Source organism: Rhinatrema bivittatum, chromosome 6, assembly GCF_901001135.1.
Source record: "Rhinatrema bivittatum chromosome 6, aRhiBiv1.1, whole genome shotgun sequence".
Taxonomy (NCBI): Eukaryota; Metazoa; Chordata; class Amphibia; order Gymnophiona; family Rhinatrematidae; genus Rhinatrema; species Rhinatrema bivittatum.
Window position 1 is genome coordinate 349,275,054 of NC_042620.1, and position 17,990 is coordinate 349,293,043.

Genomic DNA, 17,990 nt, shown 5'->3' on the forward strand with positions numbered 1-17,990 from the left:
TTCTCCTTCTCTTCCCGCTGGCTCCACTACACAGCAAGCATTGGAGCTGGTGGTAAAACAGAGTGAGTAAGGAGTTTGTGAGTGGTGGAGACAGGGTGTGGTGCAAAGAGAAAGTGGTCAGTCTGGGTTTTATGAGGGAGGAGAATGGTGGGGTTGGTGGGGGGGGGGAAGGATCAGATTCCTGACATTGGTTACTTGGGGTGGGGTTGTAAGTTTTGTATTTTTATGGTAGTACATTTGTGTTACGGAAGTCCATGTATTTGATTCAAGTGGAAATGGTACCTGGCAATAGTGCCTGTGTTGCAAAAACAATAAACACAGATTTCTGCCCCCCCCCCTACCCTCAGAGAACCCCTGATTAGTTGGAAAATAGCTACAGGTCAATATTCATTAAGCTGGCAAAAGGGAAAGTTATCCAGTTAAGGTTACCTGGATAATTTTAGCCAAGTATTCAGCGGAATTTATCTGGATAAGAGTTGTGCTGAATTTACGCAGCTAAAGTTACCCAGCTAAAGAAACCTGGGTAAATTTTATTGTTCCCCAATTTACTGAATATTGCGCTAAAAAAAGACAAACAAACAAACCTAGCAGGCCAAGTGAGGCCCACCCTGCAAGAGAATTTAAAAATAGAATGGCCAGAGTAGCCCAGCTACACCTCCCCAGCTCATCCCCATATTAAACCGAATTAGACTGCAAATGCTTGCCGCCCCACCCCCAAATTTCCAATAAGCCCAGTGGAGGGAGGTTTTTACCTCCTCCTGCTCTGCTGAATATTTAATGCCAGCTTCTGGCACTTAAGTATTAATTTATTCACTGCAGTATGATTGTCCATTCACTGACAGCTCCTCTCTAGAATTTTCTGTGGGTCAGTATCTAAAAACTCTGTTGCACACCCTTTGGGAATGCGTAGCAGGTGGTATTGTCCCACTGCGTACAATAGCCAAGGGATTCTTACACACGCATACATTTTAAAACAGCTGGAGGAACCAGGGCCAGAAAACAGCATAGCTGACAGTTCCCTAGGCTCTGCCAGCAGAAGAACTACAGGGATTGAATGATCATTGGAGGAGGAGGCCTCAATCAGGGCCTGTTGGGCTATAGAGCTTCTCTCTTGGTGGGCTGTGCTCAGCCAGGAGACAGACTGTTCCAGTGTCCAGCTAAGGAATAACTGGTTATTAATTTAAAATTATTTTAGAGGGCTTCTGTGAATAATATATCGCTGTCTATGCTTTCATTATAATCTCTCTCTCTTTCTAGATATTGACATTGTGCATTAATTTGCTAGGGTTTATTTAAGATTCAAGAAAAAAACCCTCTAGATCTAGTCAGATACTGCTTCACTAATATCTTTCTCTTTATTTGGATTTAGCTGTCACTAATAATCTCTGTTTAGGTATTAATATTGGGGCATAAATTTGCTGAGGGTTCATTTAAAGCAAAAGACAAAAAATCCAGAAAGAGCCCTGTTGTAACTAGTTTGGGGGCTGCTGAGGGGTCAATCAGATCCTTTGTGAGCTGTGCTCAGCCAGGAGACAGGAGGCACTAAAGCTTCTTGTGTCCAGCTAAGTAATAAGTTTAAGTAAAAATTTAAGTTTAACTAAGTAAGCCAATCAGGGGGGAGGGTCTTTTCAAACTCAATTGCAGATACAAGGTCCTGAGAACAACCTTGACCAAGGGTTACTGTTTAACTCCCACCCTCCCACCCTCCCTGCCCCTCTACCCACCCACCCCTGGGGTTGGTTTTATGATTTAGTCTGCCTGAATACATAATTGGCAACAATATAGGGTGAAATTTGGTAATTCCTCAGGAGTTATCCATCAAATTTACCAAAATGAGGACTATCCAATGCAACAGTTGTGGAGCCTTTATATTGAGGGAAATCATCTGGAAACGTAGGGCTTGCCTCATTTGTTCAGAACTCTCTTCCCTCAAAAAGGAGCTGGCTAAAGCTAAATTAGAATTAGCTGCAATAAAGAAAGTTTCACCCACTCCACAATATTCCAAAATTAATTCCTCATTACCGCAAAAAAAAACAAAACTCAAGAAAAAAGAGGTTTACAGTGGGCTCAGGTAAGAACAAAAGAACATAAGAAAATGCCATATTGGGTCAGACCAAGGGTCCATCAAGCCCAGCATCCTGTTTCCAACAGTGGCCAATCCAGGCCATAAGAACCTGGCAAGTACCCAAAAACTAAGTCTATTCCATGTTACCATTGCTAATGGCAGGGCTATTCTCTAAGTGAACTTAATAGCAGGTAATGGACTTCTCCTCCAAGAACTTATCCAATCCTTTTTTAAACACAGCTATACTAAATGCACTAACCACATCCTCTGGCAACAAATTCCAGAGTTTAATTGTGCGTTGAGTAAAAAAGAACTTTCTCCGATTGGTTTTAAATGTGCCCCATGCTAACTTCATGGAGTGCCCCCTAGTCTTTCTACTATCCAAAAGAGTAAATAACCGATTCACATCTACCCGTTCTAGACCTCTCATGATTTTAAACATCTCTATCATATCCCCCCTCAGCCGTCTCTTCTCCAAGCTGAAAAGTCCTAACCTCTTTAGTCTTTCCTCATAGGGGAGCTGTTCCATTCCCCTTATCATTTTGGTAGCCCTTCTCTGTACCTTCTCCATCGCAATTATATCTTTTTTGAGATGCGGCGACCAGAATTGTACACAGTATTCAAGTTTCTCACCATGGAGCGATACAGAGGCATTATGACATTTTCCGTTTTATTCACCATTCCCTTTCTAATAATTCCCAACATTCTGTTTGCTTTTTTGATTGCCACAGCCCACTGAACCGACGATTTCAATGTATTATCCACTACGACACCTAGATCTCTTTCTTGGGTTGTAGCACCTAATATGGAACCCAACATTGTGTAATTGTAGCATGGGTTATTTTTCCCTATATGCATCACCTTGCACTTATCCACATTAAATTTCATCTGCCATTTGGATGCCCAATTTTCCAGTATCACAAGGTCTTCCTGCAATTTATCACAATCTGCTTGTGATTTAACTACTCTGAACAATTTTGTGTCATCTGCAAATTTGATTATCTCACTCGTCGTATTTCTTTCCAAATCATTTATAAATATATTGAAAAGTAAGGGTCCCAATACAGATCCCTGAGGCACTCCACTGTCCACTCCCTTCCACTGAGAAAATTGTCCATTTAATCCTACTCTCTGTTTCCTGTCTTTTAGCCAGTTTGCAATCCACGAAAGGACATCGCCACCTATCCCATGACTTGTTACTTTTCCTAGAAGCCTCTCATGAGGAACTTTGTCAAACACCTTCTGAAAATCCAAGTATACTACATCTACCGGTTCAACTTTATCCACATGTTTATTAACTCCTTCAAAAAAGTGAAGCAGATTTGTGAGGCAAGACTTGCCCTGGGTAAAGCCATGCTGACTTTGTTCCATTAAACCATGTCTTTCTATATGTTCTGTGATTTTGATGTTTAGAACACTTTCCACTATTTTTCCTGGCACTGAAGTCAGGCTAACCGGTCTGTAGTTTCCCTGATCGCCCCTGGAGCCCTTTTAAAATATTGGGGTTACATTTGCTATCCTCCAGTCTTCAGGTACAATGGATGATTTTAATGATAGGTTACAAAGTTTTACTAATAGGTCTGAAATTTCATTTTTTAGTTCCTTCAGAACTCTGGGGTGTATACCATCCGGTCCAGGTGATTTACTACTCTTCAGTTTGTCAATCAGGCCTACCACATCTTCTAGGTTCACTGTGATTTGATTCAGTCCATCTGAATCATTACCCATGAAAACCTTCTCCAGTAAGGGTACCTCCCCAACATCCTCTTCAGTAAACACCGAAGCAAAGAAATCATTTAATCTTTCCGCGATGGCCTTATCTTCTCTAAGTGCCACTTTAACCCCTCGATCATCTAACGGTCCAACTGACTCCCTCACAGGCTTTCTGCTTCAGATATATTTAAAAATGTTTTTACTGTGAGTTTTTGCCTCTACAGCCAACTTCTTTTCAAATCCTCTCTTATCAATGTCTTACATTTAACTTGCCAACGTTTATGCTTTATACTATTTTCTTCTGTTGGATCCTTCTTCCAATTTTTGAATGAAGATCTTTTGGCTAAAATAGCTTCTTTCACCTCCCCTTTTAACCATGCCGGTAATCGTTTTGCCTTCTTTCCACCTTTCTTAATGTGTGGAATACATCTGGACTGTGCTTCTAGAATGGTATTTTTTAACAATGACCACGCCTCTTGGACATTTTTTACTTTTGTAGCTGCTCCTTTCAGTTTTTTTCTAACAATTTTTCTCATTTTATCAAAGTTTCCCTTTTGAAAGTTTAGCATGAGAGGTAGGATAAGTCCGGTGACCCACAGACACCCATTCTACACAATTGTGCAGCCCACATGTCTCCCCACCCACTTACACAGGGTGACAAGGAACCCAAAAAACAAAAGGATTACGGTGGTCTCTGTAGAATAAGACCAGTGATGTGGAAACCCAAGCTCTGTCAAGTGACACAAGTACAAAATGCCTTATCTGTATCACATAAGTATAAAGCTCTGGTGAAAGAGATTGATGTGGTATCTGAAAAGAAAGAAGAAACCCAATGCATACAGAAATTCCAAAATACAATCAATAACCTAAGGAAAAGCTCATTGTGCTGGGTGACTTTGCCATCAGAGGCACTAATTTGGGAACTCTTCTAGAGGGAAACACTACAGTTAAATGCCTTCCAGGATCATCGGTCGTCAAAAATGCTATTCAGATAGTCAAAACGATCCAAGAAGAAAGCAATGAGTCTAAAGTTGATATTATCATCCATCTGGGAACCAACGACCTTACTAGTAACAGCATCCAAGCGGTACAGAGAGATTTCCAGTCTCTAGCGAAGCAGATTAGTCACATGACGACCACCATCACCTTTTCAGAAGTGTTACCTGTTCAGGGGAAGGAGAGGCTAAGCCATATTGATAACTTCAATGTATGGCTCAAATCCTGGTGTAAGGAACAACGTTTTGGATTTATTGGGGGCTGGGGCCGTGTATGGAACAATAAAAAGCTATATGTCAAAGATGGTTTACATCTGACTGTGGCAGGAAAAAGGATCCTAAGAGAGAAATTCAAATCCTATGTCATAAGGCATTTAAACTAGAAGCCGGGGGTGGCAGAAAGAAATTAGAATGTCAGCCCCCAAATACAAATGCAACAGAAAAGGGTGAAGTGGATAACAAAACTCAACTAAATAAGTTACAAAAGGAGTCCAAGAAAAGTAGTAACCTGAACAAGAAAAGCTGGAAAACTATGTGCACAAATGCTCGTAGTTTGGGCAATAAAATCCCAGATCTGCAAGCCCTAATGGTAGAAGCAGACTTGGACGTTGTTGCTGTCATGGAGTCGTGATTCACGGAATTTCATGATTGGGTTACGGCCATACCGGGCTATAACTTATTAAGGAAGGACAGAGAGGACAGGAAAGGGGGAGAAGTGGCTCTTTATGTCAGAAACAATATCCAAGCATCTGAGTTGCAAGGAAGATGGGGCAAAGAAGAAGCATTATGGGCCGACCTAAAAAAAGATGATGGGGCATCCATTTTTATTGGAGTGGTTTACAGGCCTCCAAATCAAATGGAAGAACTTGACAGAGATCTGGTTGAAGATTTCCAAAAGATGGGAAAGAAGGGAGAAGTGGTGATTGTTGGAGATTTTAATCTGCCGGATGTAGACTGGAGAATCCCTTCTGCAGAATCTAACAGTAGTAGAGAGATACTGGATGCCCTGCAAGGGGCTCTGTTCAAACAAATGCTAATGGAACCCACGAGGGAGGGAGCTATACTCGATTTAGTGCTCACTAATGGAGATAATGTCTCTAATGTCCAGGTGGGTGCCCACTCAGCACCAGTGATCATCAAACGGTATGGTTTCATTTCACAAAAAGGATACGGAGAAGTAGCACGAAGACCCGAGTTCTGCAGTTCAAAAACACGGACTTTGATGAAATGGGGAAGTACCTGGAGGAAGAACTAGAAGGCTGGGAGAACAGGAGAGATGTGGAACAACAGTGGACCAAACTAAAAGGAGCAATTACCAAGGCATCTAATCTATATGTTAGAAAAGTAAAGAAAGGCAAGAGAAAAATGAAACCTATCTGATTCTCAAAGGAGGTGGCTGACAAAATAAAAGCTAAAAGAACAGCGTTCAAGTAATATAAAGGATCCCATAGGGAGGAGCACAAGGAAGAATATCTAGTGGATCTGGGGGAGACAAAGAAAGTAATCAAGAAAGCGAAAAGTCAAGCGGAAGAAAGGATTGCCAAAGAGGTAAAGCGAGATGGCAAAACATTTTTCAGATACATCAATGAAAGGAGAAAAGTCCAAAGTGGTATACTGAAATTAAAAGGTGAAAAGGATCAATGGATGGAGACAGATGAAGAAATGGCAGAAATATTAATCGAATACTTCAGTTTGGTATTCACTAAAGAAGATCTTGGAGAAAGACCGATGCTTGTTAACAAGAAACTGGAGGGGAGTGGAATGGATGAAACTCTGTTTACGGAAGAAAAGAGATAGGAAAACTGAAGATGGACAAAGCCATGGGCCCTGATGATATTCATCCCAGGATACTGAGGGAGCCTAGAGATGTGCTGGCGGCTCCGCTGTGTGACCTATTCAATAGATCCCTAGAAACGGGAGTGGTGCTGAGTGATTGGAGAAGAGTGACAGTGGGCCCACTGCACAGGAGTAGAAGCAGAGAGGAGGCTGGAAACTACAGGCCAGTTAGCTTCAGCTTGGTGGTGGGAAAAGTATTGGAGTCGCTGCTGAAGGAAAGAATAGTGAACTATCTACAAGCAGCAGAATTGATGGACCAGGGGCAGCATGGTTTCACCAAGGGAGGGTCCTGTCAGACAAATCTGATTGACTTTTATGATTGGGTGACTAAGGAATTGGATCGAGGAAGAGCGCTCGATGCCATCTACTTGGATTTTAGCAAAGCTTTTGATACAGTCCCGCACAGGAGGCTTGTGAATAAAACGAGAAGCTTGGGTGTAAGTGCCAAGGTGGTGGCCTGGATATTAAACTGGTTGAAGAACAGAAGACAATGTGTGATGGTAAATGGAACTTACTCTAAAGAGAGAGCGGTGATGAGCGGAGTGCTGCAAGGGTCGATGTTTGGACCAGTCCTGTTCAATATCTTTGTGAGTGACATCGTGGACGGAATAGAAGGTAAGGTTTGTCTATTTGCAGATGATACTAAGATCTGCAACAGAGTGGATATGCCGGAAGGAGTGAAGAGAATGAGACGGGATTTAAGGAAGCTCGAAGACTGATCGAAGTTATGGCAGCTGAGATTCAATGCCAAGAAGTTCAGAGTCATGCATATGGGCTGTGGAAATCTGAAAGAATTGTATTCGATGGGGGATGAAGGGCTGATGTGCACGGAGCAGGAGAGAGACCTTGGGGTGATAGTGTCTAACGATCTGAAGTCGGTGAAACAATGTGACAAGGCAATATCTTGTCACATTGTTTCCTAGCTGACATAATTAATTGCTCCCTATCCCAGGGTATCTACCCAGATGACCTCAAAATGGCATCGATCAAACCACTACTCAAAAAACCAAACCTTAACACCAATGATCCCGGTAATTTCCGCCCCATCTCCAACCTCCCGTTCATAGCAAAAGTCATGGAGAAACTAGTAAACACACAATTATCCAATTACCTTGAGGATCACCAAATACTATCCCCTAACCAATTTGGATTTCGCAGAGCAGCAAGCACGGAAACGCTTCTACTCTCCCTCACAGACTTCCTACTAACCGGTTTAGACAAAGGACACGCCTACCTTCTAATTCTACTTGACTTTTCGGCGGCATTCGATACGGTCAACTACCACATTCTACTAAACCAATTGGAAAACATCGGAGTTCAAGGCACAGCACAGAACTGGTTCAAAACCTTTCTGGAAAACAGAGGATATAAGGTTAAAATTCACAACAAAGAATCTCAGTACCATCCGTCTTCACTAGGGGTTCCACAGGGCTCTTCTCTTTCCCCCACCCTTTTCAATATATACTTGCTCCCACTCTGCCACCTCCTCACCAAACTAAACTTGAAACACTTCCTATTCGCAGACGACGTACAGATCGTAATCCCCATAAAAAGATCCATTATAAGCACATTAGAATTCTGGAACAACTGCCTGACGGAGATCAAACACCTCCTTAACAGTCTTAACCTTATTCTAAATGCCTCAAAAACAGAATTCCTCATTATAGCACCCGAAAACAACAACATCACCACAAACCTACCAGCCAACCTGCAAACCTTGCACGTAAGAGACTTAGGAGCAATCATCGATAACTGCCTAAACCTTAAATCATTCATAAACCAAACAACCAAGGACTGTTTTCACAAGTTATTCATCCTCAAAAGAATCAGACCACTGTTCCATTCACAAGACTTCAGAACAATTCTTCAAGCAATAATCTTCTCAAAGCTGGATTATTGTAATTCTATTCTACTAGGTCTCCCTGCCTCTCATACAAAACCTCTTCAGATGGTGCAGAACACAGCCGCCAGAATTCTGACCAACTCCAGGAAATTCGACCACATCACCCCCATCTTGAAAACCCTCCATTGGCTTCCCATTCACTACAGAATTATGTATAAATCTATTACCACCATCTTCAAAGTCATACATCAACTCGCACCATTAAATCTACAAATACCACTCAAGAAACACACCTCTGTCAGACCAACTAGAGAACACTACAAAGAATCACTTCATGTTCCAAAAGCCAAAACATTCCAACACAAATCTTTCGAAGACAGAGCTCTATCCACAGCAGGACCGCGCCTATGGAACTCCATCCCTTCAGAGCTTCGCCAGGAACCATGCCTACCAACTTTTAGGAAAAGACTAAAAACCTGGCTTTTCAAAAAAGCCTACCAGAGTTCTGATTGATCCAGGTTCCCTTTCAACCACTAATTGTCGCCCCTAACCTTCTTCTTCCCTTCATCCTAGTGTAAACCCCTCCACACCAATAGTCTACCACTTCCTCGATTTCTTTTAGCCCTCGACGTCCTCTAGACACAGATCCATTATAGCATACTATGTAATTATTCACTGTAAATGCGTTTTACTATGTAAATATTCCTGTCCCTTTCTCTCTTTTCCTCCTATCCCAGTTGTTAACTTCCTTGTTCATTGTAACTATTATTTTCCGCACCAGTTCAATACCTCTAGTTCTATGTTCAATGCACGACTTGTTAAATGTAAACCGACTTGATGCAACCTCTGGTCGTGAAAGCCTCAACCTCTGGTCGTGAAAGCCGGTATAGAAAATAATAAAATAAATAAATAAATAAATATCTAAAGCCAGAAGAATGCTGGGCTGCATAGAGAGAGGAATATCGAGTAAGAAAAGGGAAGTAATTATCCCCTTATACAGGTCCTTGGGGAGGCCTCACCAGGAGTACTGTGCTCAGTTCTGGAGACCGTATCTCCGAAGGGACAGAGACAGGATGGAGATGGTCCAGAGAAGGGCGACCAAAAAGGTGGATGGTCTTCATCGAATGACTTATGAGGAGAGATTAAAGAATCTAAATATCTATACCCTGGAGGAAAGGAAGAGCAGGGTTGATATGATACAGACGTTCAGATACTTAAAAGGTTTTAATGATCCAAAGTCAATGACAAACCTTTTCCGTTGGAAAAAAATCAGCAGAACCAGGGGTCACAATTTAAAACTCCAGGGAGGAAGACTCAGAACCAGTGTCAGGAAGTATTTCTTCACAGAGAGGGTGGTGGATGCCTGGAACGCCCTTCCAGAGGAAGAGGTGAAGACCAAAACTGTGAAGGATTTCAAAGGGGCGTGGGATAAACACTGGATCCATAAAGCCTAGAAGATGGGAATGAAGAGAAGAGGTATGAGGGTGGCTTGCGGGAACGACGGCTACTACCTGGTGATTAATACCCTTATTCAATAAACGTTCACACGGTTAATGCGACTCCAACATTGCTCTATGCTTCAGCGGCAAGAGGAAATGTGGAAAAGAGGATTTGCATTCAGGCAACAACCAACAAGGTAGCACAGACTGGGTAAACAAATAAGCATGGGAGTAGCTTGCTTGTTGCGGCGGTTACTACCCCGAACCAGTTAAGCCTGTTACTTCACTTGGAAAGCATATCCAGCGCAGCTCACTGCTTCAACGGCAGGGAGAATGAAGAAAAGAGGATTTATATTCAGACAACAACCAACAAGGACTGAATTGCACAGTCTAGGTAAACAAATAAGCGTGGGAGTAGCTTGATTATTGTGGCGGTTACTACCCCTAACCAGTTAGGCTTGATACTTCACTTTGAATGCATATCCAGCGCAGCTCACTGCTTCAGCGGCAGGGGGGAATGAAGAAATAGGATATACATCCAGACACCATCTAACAAGGCATTGATCTGAGCATTATGAGTATACAATCATCGGGGTAACTTGCTCCATACGACGGTTACTACCTTCAAACATTAAGCCTTATACTTCACTTTGATGCAGCTCCAACACTGCTCTCTGCAGTAGTGGCGGGGGTGGAAGGAAATTAGAATCAAAAAGTTACCAATAAGGGCCCTGAACTCAGCGGTCGGAATAACAGATAAATATGAGAAAATGTGTGAAAGCTTGCTGGGCAGACTGGATGGGCCTATTGGTCTTCTTCTGCCATCAATTCTATGTTCTTTGATCATGCCACTTCCTCCAAGTGGTTTGAGGGGGGGGGGGGGTTTGCATAGAGGAGTAGAGTGTATGGGCTGGGGGAGGGAGAGAGAACTAGAGACAGTAGAAGAGGTGGGTGGGAAAAGGAGAGAGTGTGGAGAAGAGAGAAGAGGAGAGTTAGTAAGCAGGGGTGACAGAGTAGAGCAATCAGTTGGGAAGACTATATAAAGTGGGTGTGTGGGGAGGAGAGGACTGCGTGGGGGTGGGGATGGACTACACTGTGGTTGGGAGGGCACTTCTCTGGGGTTAATGGGTGGGGGTGAGTTGAGAAATACACTGGGATGGGGAAAAAGGAAGAGAGCACTGCATGGAGTTGGGATGGGAGAGGGTATGCACTTGTCAGGTTAGAAATGCGCTCGTCATCAATTACTTCTGTCTGCACCCTTCAAAAAATTGTTATTGGGGGGGGGGAGTGAGTGAAGGAGAAGGGAGGAGGTCTTCACTCTCCTCGTACCTGCCTGCTACCAGTAACCCGAGGAACATCTTTCGGCGAGAGCAACTGAGGTCGCAGCGTTGTGATGTCAGTTTGGACGTCCCCCACTGACTTTAAAACCTGCGGAAAGGGACGCTGAAACGGGGAGTGAGTGAAGGCGATGGGAGGAGGTGTTCACTCTCCCCGTACCTGCCTGCTACTGGTAGCCCGAGGAACATCTTTCAGCGAGAGCAACTGAGGTCGCAGCGTTGTGACGTCAGTTTGGACATCCCCAACTGACTTTAAAACCTGCGGAAAGGGATGTTGAAACTGGGAGTGAGTGAAGGAGAAGGAAGGAGGTGTTCACTCTCCCCGTACCTGCCTGCTACCGGTAACCCGAGGAACATCTTTCGGCGAGAGCAACTGAGGTCACAGCGTTGTGATGTCAGTTTGGACGTCCTCCACTGAATTAAAAACCTGTGGAGGGGTAGCACCCCGCTGCCGCCAGTGCAACGCCTAAGCCGCGCACCCCCTTGGTCCGACTTAGGCTGGAAAAGGCCAGAGACTGGTAGGAAATTATCGATTATTTTCTTTTTCTATTTTTAAAATTCAATGGGCAGAAAAAGGAAAGCGAAGATCACCATGTCTTTCCCCGTGCAATAACAGCGCACGGGCCCTATGGACCATCACATAGTGAGGGTGATGGAAATGCCTAAAGAGGACAATCTGGGAGTCTCCTCTCTGGCTTCCTTAAGTCCCGGCGAAAGTCCGAAGTCTCCCCTGTAGCCGATCAGAATAACAATGAGTGATGCGGCTAGAAACTTGGAAGGAGCAGTCCAAAGGGACTCTGACCTGAGAGACCAGGTCGAATCTCGATGGACTGAGAATGTTGTTACCTCAATTCTAGATGAAGTGCACCTACCTAGTATTGGAGATGGCAGTTGTCCTGTGATCATAAAGGACAATGTCACCTTGGTAGATCTTGGGAAAATATCAAAACTTGATAGTAATATTATTAAAATGAATGAATCATTGTTAACTGTGATTAAAGCTAATAGAAATTTGATTGAAGAACAAGGAAAGAAAGTTGATAAATGTGAGAAAGAATTGAGTGCTGTATCAAATAAACTACAATTGGTTCAAAATTCAGAGAATGCTTTCATTCGAGATAGTTTAGCCATTCATAAAGAGGTAGAATATATAGAAAATTTGTTTAGGGCAAAGAACCTAAGAATTATTAATTTTCCTATGACTTGCCTTCTCTCCCCTTGGGAGTTGTTTAAAAAATTCTGAAAGCGGGAGACAGTCCAGCTGCGCTCCGTTCGGCCGGGACATCCACCTCCCCCCAAGCCCGGAAGCCAGAGGGAGGAGCCGCAGCACGCTTCAAAGGCAGCGTGCTACCAAGCAGACACCGGGAGACAGTCCAGCTGCGCTTCGTTCGGCCGGGACATCCACCTCCCCCCAAGCCCGGAAGCCAGAGGGAGGAGCCGCAGCACGCTTCAAAGGCAGCGTGCTACCAAGCAGACACCGGGAGACAGTCCAGCTGCGCTCCGTTCGGCTGGGACATCCACCTCCCCCCAAGCCCGGAAGCCAGAGGGAGGAGCCGCAGCACGCTTCATAAGCGGAGCCCCTGCGGCACTTTGCCGCCGCCGGCGCGTGGCCAAGCCGTGCGCGCCTAAGGGGTGTGCACGGCTTAGTCCGGCTTTGTCTGGATTTGCTGGATTGGTGAGTAGCTCTCCTGTCTCCATACCCTGAGGCTTTGGACTATTGTTTGTTTTGCACAAGTCAAAAAGGTCAGTTCCTGTTGAAAATGCCACCAAAAAGGAAGGGGAAGGTAAGGGTTTTCCCCTTAGAACCCTTGCCTCCCCTTCTCCAACTAGAAATTGACCGATTTATGACACAGCTTGAGAAAAAAGAGAGTTCCAGTGAACCCGTTGGAAGCTCCATAGAAGGAGAACTAGGAGCTCCCTTGGATGAGGTCTCTCTAAGTCCTGTGGTACGCCCGCCTCCCGCTCAACGCGGCGCTAATGGAGTGGCTGCTACAACACCTACCTCAGGGGAGGAACGAATCCCAACCTCTGAGGGAACCATCTCCGCTTTGGAATCAGAAGATGAGGAAGAAGCTGGTGCTTCGGCCATTCAACATCCAGGAACCCTCAATACTGAATCTCCAGAGGAAGCGAGGCCTAAAGCAATCAGGCCAGAGACGGTAACCTTAGGTGCTATATGGGACTTGGTTAATGGTTTAAGTGCTACTATTGATAGGCTTGAAAAGAAAATTGATTCTGTTTCTTTAAATGTACAACAACAATTTCAGGGGGTACAGAAACAAACAGATGAAGTTGTTACCAGAATAGAACAGGTAGAAACTAATGTAAAATCGTTACAAAGTGTAAGTAATTGTTTGGTTAAAGATCAATTAGCTTACTCAAAAAGACTAGAAGCTATCGAGAACAATATTAGACATTTAAATGTTCGAGTTACAAATTTCCCAAAAGTTGCAGGTGAAATTCCTTTTTTAACATTTAAAAGGTATTTAGTTGAGGTTCTGGGGTTTTCTGGTGAAAATAATATGTTATCTATCAATTCGTGTTTTTTTGTTAAAAAAAGAACCTCAACAGTTACTCCAATAATCCCTGCAAACTTGACAAGTTTTTTGGAAAATTCCTCAGAGCAGATTATAGATAGGGAAACCTTAATTGTTTCTTTTGTTTCCACTTATGATATAAGCAAATTGATGAAAACCTACTTTCAAAAGTTTCCTACTTCATATTATGGGCAGGATGTTAAGATTTTTCCAGATCTAGCTCCAACTACTCGCAATAAAAGACGCGAGTTTTTGGAATTAAGATCTAGAGTTATATCATTAGGGTATTCTTTTTTGTTGAAGTACCCATGTCGATGTAGTATTAAGAGAGGAACAGATTCTTATATGTTCACACAGATAGAACAATTACGTCTATTTCTAACATCACGAGAACCTGTGACCTCTTCCCCTTTAGACACCTGAAGCACAGGACATTAGATAATGGAAATAGCTGATTGTGCTTTTAGATAAGTATTGTTTTAATTTCTCTTTATTCTCCTTTAGATTCAGTCTTAAGTCTCAGGTTTCAAATAGCTTCCTTAATAATATATTTTTGGAAAATTTTTGGATAAGGTTATTCTTGCATTTTAATTGTTTTTTTTTTTTTTTGAAATTAACCTGAATTCAGTTATAAGTATAATTGTTAGTGATAACAATTGAATGATTTGGATAACCTAAGGTAAAAATTATTTCATTTCAAGTTAATTGAATGTGCATATTTCTATATTTTGTAAATGTGAAAATTATAAATAAATAATTAAAAAAAAAAATTCTGAAAAGAGAACCTATTATATGAATATGAAGAAATCTCTAAACTTTCCAAAAAGGTCAACCAGAAATTCTGGAGGACAAAATGAAGGGGAAGCCTCATCATCACCAGGTATATCGACCTTCTTAGAAGAGTCAATGGACCTGATTAATAATAGAGCTACTCTTATTATTTCATGTGTGGCTGAGCAAGATAAAGATAATTTGTTTAAACATTTTTTTAGATTCGGAGAAGTATTATTTTGTGGTCATAAAGTCCAAATCTTTCCATATGTGGCCAGAGCCACTCAGGCAAGAAGGAGGAGTTTCTTGTCCTTAAAGAGTCGTGTTGTGGCACTAGGGACCACATTTTTTTTAAATTCCCATGTTTATGTTTGGTCATCTATAAAGGAAAGAAATTTGGTTTCATAGATCCAATGCATCTAGAAACATTTCTTGTAGATAAAAATCAGGCAGCGATATCAGAGACGGATGCCCAATAAAAGTATTAAAACTCCCTGATCCTTCAATATTTTGCCTAAACCAGCAAATTTTATATAGTTGCTGGATATTTCATAGTATTATGTTACTTTGTTGTCCCCTGATTTTAGAGATATGTGACAAATAATAGTTATATATTGTTGATTTTGTATTTTTTGTATTATTGGACTATATATTATGTTGTATCACATATTTTCCTGTTTTCATGATGTATATCATTGATGAAAATTAATAAAAATCTAAATAATAAAAGAAAATATGTTATTGGAAGACCTGGAAGAACATGATGAATGTCAGCGACTGTATATAGACTTACAATGTAATGTGCTCCATTCTGTTTATATTTTTAGTGAGGAACTGGAGAAATTTATGGAACATCAAGGAGCCCCCAGCCCAGGGATTCTGGTGCTAACTACAAGCCTTAGCAAACCATTTATGAGACTGGATAAGTACACCACGCTGCTCCAGGAACTTGAGCGACATATGGAGGTAAAGGAAACAGCATCTGTGTGTAGTGGTTCTGCTAGCGGATGGGAGGAGCTAGCAGAAAGATTAGCAGTCTGATAGAATTCCCTCCCCAAAGGGGAGGAGTTAGCAATCTGTTATGCTTCTGTTCCTGAGGAAGGAGGAGTTAGCAATCTGTTAGGGTTCTGCTGCTCGAGTTAACAATATGTTAGCGACCTGCTGCTGGATGCTCCTGTAAAGGGAGGAATTAGCAATCTGTTGTGGGGTCGGCTGCTAGAGAGAGCTATCGGATAGGATCCTGCTGCTGGATACTCCCACAAGGGGAGAAGCCAGCAATCTGTTGTAATACTGCTAGCGGTAAGCAATCTGTTGCAGGGTCTGCGATACGGATGGGAGGAGCGAGCAGATACGAATAGTAGTCTTATGGAAGTCCCTCCCCTAAGGGAGGAATAGCAATCTGTAGCGAACTGCCGCCTATGGCTCTGCTAAGGAATGGCAATGTTAATGTAGACTGCAGAGTTGGCAATCTGTACCAGTGGAGTACTGGATATGGTGCTCAGCTGGACAGAAAGTAAATTGGTGAATCCTTGGGCCGATGGCAGATGACAGCGCCCTCAGAAGGGAGTCCCGAGAGGGACCACCGGCTAAGCTGGAGTATGGAGACAGACACAGATAGTTCTTTATTAGATAAGCAGTATAACCACCAGAGGTGGCAGTAGTGAGCTGGTATGCCCGGCAGGGCTGAAGTCCCTCAGAGACTGGAACTGCGATTCCCGGGTTGCTGAGCTGCAAAGAGACTGTAGATAGTGAATAGACAGGATATGCAGATATACATAGCCAGTACTAGATGATATCTCACACAAGGTCTTAGTATGGCTCAGTAGTTGGAAAGGGTTAGGCCCTCGAGGAGTGAGTACCTGGTTCCAGGGAAGCTCAGAGAGAGCGATGGTCACTCACACTAATCTGTATCTGGAATAGCTTCTAGTCAACAGAGAATCTTCAGGGTGTTCAGGAACATAGGCCCTCGAGGAGCGAGTACCAGTGAAATAGTATACCATCTGAAATAGTAACTCACAATGTCTGTAAATGCAATGGCCTCTGGACAAGGAGAATTTTCAGAGAATTCAGGAACATAGGCCCTCGAGGAGCGAGTGCCGGTTCCTATCTGTAGTCTGAAATAATAACTCACAAAGTCTGTACCTGCGATGGCTTCTGGGCAAGGAGAATCTTCAGAGTGTTCAGGAACATAGGTCCGCGAGGAGCGAGTACCGGTTCCTGTCTGTAGTCTGAAGTAATAACTCACAATGTCCGTATCTTGCGATCGCTTCCGGGCAATGGAGAGTCTTCAGAGGATTTAGGAACATGGGCCCTCGAGGAGCGAGTACCGGTTCCTTTCTGTAATCTGAAATAGAGAAAGAGATCGAGGCCCCCGAGGAGCGGGTACCCCTGGTAAGTCCGGAGAGGCAATGCTGCAAGAGTGAAGCGGGTCCGGAGGAATCCCGCAAGCAATCCTGTGGTGCAAGATGGTGTTTGGACAGCTGGAGCTAGTCCAATCGGAGTCCTTGCTAACTCGAGTTGTTAGCAAAAGAAAAGACCTTTTATGTTGGAAGCGTATGATGTCAATACAGGGGGATTCCCCTGAGGTTCGCGCCCTTGCTGGTATATAATTCGGAGCGCGCGCACCCTATGTCATAAGGAACATGGCGGATCCACAGCGTCGAGCCGGCCCGGGGACGCCGGGGAGGAGCGGCATGGAGAGAGTCGCCACTCAGGTAGAGAGAGTGGAGCGAGGGCAAAAGCAGGCACGAACGCAACACTGTGCCAGTATGGACCTCTGGGTGCCAAGCTGTAGGGGGTGCCCAGGGATCTTTATTTTGCATTGGAATCATTAACCCATAGCCACCGGGAATCCTCTTCCACCCGGCGGCTGAACTGAAGTAGTCCCATGGCCGTTGGCAAATTCTCCATGCGCTGCTGCGCACAGCTTGCCCTCCCCCTCCCTGGTGTGCAGTAAGACCAGCGGGGCCGTGGTGGAGCTCATCCCACTGCAGTCAAAGAAGAGAAGAGGCCTGCGGCTTCCAGGGGATTGTATCCTGCCCGGCGGCCCAACCGGAGGAGGCCCCAGCCACCAGGGGATCCCATCCTGTCAGGCAGCCAACATGGAGGAGGCACTACAGTTGCCGGAGGATCCCGCCATTCTTCGGGCCCGACTAAAGGAGGCCTTGCTTTAGCAGGGGACTAGTCCTGCCCACCTGCTAGAGAGGGAGTGTGTGTGTGTGTGTGTGTGTGTAAGTATGTGTGCCTGCGAGAGAGGAAGCATGTGTATGAGTGTGTGTAAGTATGTGTAATTGAGAGAGAGGAAGCATATGTAAGGCTGTATATGTGGGTAAGAGTGTGCCTGAGAGAGAGGGAGCCTGTGAATGGGTGTCTGTAGATGGAAGCATGTGTATGTGGAAGCATGTGTGCCTGAGAGGAAGCGTGTGTATGTGGAAACGTGTGCCTGAGAGGAAGC

General features: G+C 43.8%; 1 protein-coding gene across 7 annotated transcripts in view; it reads left to right on the forward strand.

The window, feature by feature from the left end:
* Positions 1 to 17,990, forward strand: part of ARHGEF6 (Rac/Cdc42 guanine nucleotide exchange factor 6) — a 386,722-nt gene that overhangs the window by 159,983 nt on the left and 208,749 nt on the right. For all 7 annotated transcript variants that reach the window (XM_029607806.1, XM_029607805.1, XM_029607803.1 and 4 more), the window contains one exon: positions 15,364 to 15,502. In XM_029607806.1, coding sequence (XP_029463666.1) covers positions 15,364 to 15,502 — 139 coding nt within the window. The remainder of the gene's footprint in view (positions 1 to 15,363; positions 15,503 to 17,990) is intronic.